The 2,402-nt window shown below is 63.4% G+C and overlaps 1 protein-coding gene across 1 annotated transcript in view; it reads left to right on the plus strand.

The window, feature by feature from the left end:
* The window catches only part of PEBP4 (phosphatidylethanolamine binding protein 4), a gene marked incomplete at its 3' end in the record, with an annotated part of 87,359 nt that extends 86,917 nt beyond the window's left edge, over positions 1 to 442 (plus strand). The window contains exon 6 of the mRNA XM_009273064.1: positions 326 to 442. Coding sequence (XP_009271339.1) covers positions 326 to 442 — 117 coding nt within the window. The remainder of the gene's footprint in view (positions 1 to 325) is intronic.
* Between the last annotated feature and the right edge of the window lie 1,960 nt (positions 443 to 2,402).

Consider the following 2,402-nt stretch of genomic DNA (forward strand, 5'->3'; position numbering starts at 1 on the left):
GGCTGGTGCAGCGGGAGGTTGGGGGCAGGTTATTTCAGGAGAGGGAAAACAGGAGCTGGCCCCCGGGCAGATGGGGGGGGATCCGTGCGGCGATAAGGGAGGGGGAGGTTTTGGGGTGGGCACAGCAGCTGCTCTTGCCCGTGAAACACCTGAGCTGCTGAGCGCTTTCTCCCTCCAGCCCCACGCGTGGCGAGGGGCCTCAGTGCACGGCGCTGGGTGGGAAAGCCAATCTCCCAGCCTGGAAGCGGGGGGGTGGGCGCATGGTTAGGGTGGGAAGCGGGTCCCGCTCGGCGGGATGCTCAGCCGTTATCTTTTGCATCCCCAGATTACGTCCGGCCCATGCCCCCGCCCCGCAGCGGGTACCACCGCTACCAGCTCCGCCTGTACGAGCAGCCGGCTCACGAGGCCATCGCCCTGAGCCCCGAGGAGCGGGTCTCGCTGGGTAAGGAGCAGCCAGACCCTCGCTCCCGGCCCCGCGCCGCGCCGTGCCCCGAGGGGCTTTCCCGGGGGTTATGGATGCATTTGCAGCACTAACGCCACGTGTTCGGGCATGCCAGAAGTGCTGGGCTGGGGATGCTCGTTTGGTGCAAAGGGACTTCAGATCCTTACGCAGGACATGGCTGGGGTGGGAAGTCCTTGCAAGGCAGCAGAAACCCTTGGCAATACGGCTGGTAACTGCCTGGCTAGCGGGATCAGAAGCAGGGAGAGGTCTCGTCGGCTGTGAAATCAGGCTGGGTCCTCGCTGGCACATCCCGTGTCCTACCCGCCCGCCACCCCCCCCCTCCTCCTGAGCTGTGGGAGTTGCATCACCGCCACCTTGGAGCACGCAGATAAGGATCAGACTTGGAGATGGTTTAGCAAGGGATTGCTCAAACGGGGCTGACACAACGCCTGCCAACTCCCAGCTCCCCTCCGCCCTGCGCGGAGTGGGGACAGGGCTGCCTCCTCCCAAAACGCTGCACGGCAAGGATGGAGGCGAGCAGCCGAGACCCCCAGGACACGATGGGACCATCCCTGCTGCTTCATCCCGGATGGGTGCACCCTGGGGCAAGGGGTCCCCCGCGGGACCCCCGGCAAGGGCAAGGAGCCATCCTGCAAAAGGCAAAGCGTGGGTTCCTTCCCCGGATGGTGTCGGCGCAGCCCGGGCTGGAGGACGGGGCACTGCAGCTCACGTGGCCTCAGCAAGGGAAATTTCAAAACTTTCCCAGCCGGGACCACATAAGCACAGCTCGATAGGCAGGTCAGGTCGGTGCGTCTCGTCTGTGCCGGCCTGACTCACCCCTGTGCAGTGTCAACCAATGCTGCACGTCCCGGGGAAAGGCAGGCAGCAGCGGGGCAGCTCCGTGAGAACTCGCTGTCCCCGGACCCCTGTGCTGGGAGAGACCCCCGAAACCCGCCCGGCACGGGGCCGTGATGCTTGTCCCTCGGCCAGAGCGGGCTGCTGCTGCGAGTCTCTCTGCGGGTTATTTCTGCCCTTCGGTTTGCTTTCTGGCTCATTAGCTCTGCTTCTTAATGACGTGCATTGAAGCCACCCCCCTGCCAGCGGAGTGGGGCGCTTCCCCGGCCCCTCGTCCCCGGCGCGGTCAGAGGAGGGGGCTCCACTCTTGTTGCCCAGGGCCACGCACCCGCGTCCCCATCACAGCATCCCCGGGGCTGGGAAGGGAGGCTGGGACACCCACCGAAGAGCTTTTTCCAGATAAATCCTCTTATTAGCAGGATGTGCGGCTCCAGCCCCCAAATTTCATACCCAAAGGGGTTCAGCCACCAGACCCGCGTGTCCTGCAGAAGATCCCCCCCGGTCTCCCGAGGCGCAGGGTGGCCGGGCGCTCCCCGCCCTGCGCTCTCTCCGTCCCATCCTCAAGTTTCTCAGCCCTTCCCGACCTCCCTGGGAAAGACCCGTTAAAACAGCAGCAGATATTTTCTTCACAACATCCGATGCCTGAGCATCGCCGTTTGTCAGACAGCTGCGGCTGTCTCGGCGGAGGCTGTTATTTAAGTAGTTGGTTGAAGGTTATTTTTAACCATTTCACTGCTGCATCACAGGCTTGGCCTGTCCAGCGGGTGCTGCTGGATTGAACCACCACCTGCCAGCAGCCCATCTCTTTAATTCCCAGGGCAGCCGGCGAGCTGGGCATGAGCCCTAAAAGCAGCCAAGAGAGGACCAGATTTCAGTGTCTCAAGGGTTTTAAATAAATCCATCCCCAGGGACCGCAGTGGGGGATGAACACCGATCAAACCGCCGGCACATCCAGCCCTGTGTGGCTGAGTGCTGGGGTCTGGCCCCGTGGTGCGAAGGCAGCGTGCAGGGGAGAGGAGCAAAAGCCTTCGGCGGCACGTGGAAACAAGGAGGGCCTGACCTTGACCCCAGTGGACCACGGGCAAGAAACTCAGCCAGCTCCTCC

Source organism: Aptenodytes forsteri, unplaced genomic scaffold, assembly GCF_000699145.1.
Source record: "Aptenodytes forsteri isolate BGI_AS27 unplaced genomic scaffold, ASM69914v1 Scaffold158, whole genome shotgun sequence".
Lineage (NCBI taxonomy): Eukaryota > Metazoa > Chordata > Aves > Sphenisciformes > Spheniscidae > Aptenodytes > Aptenodytes forsteri.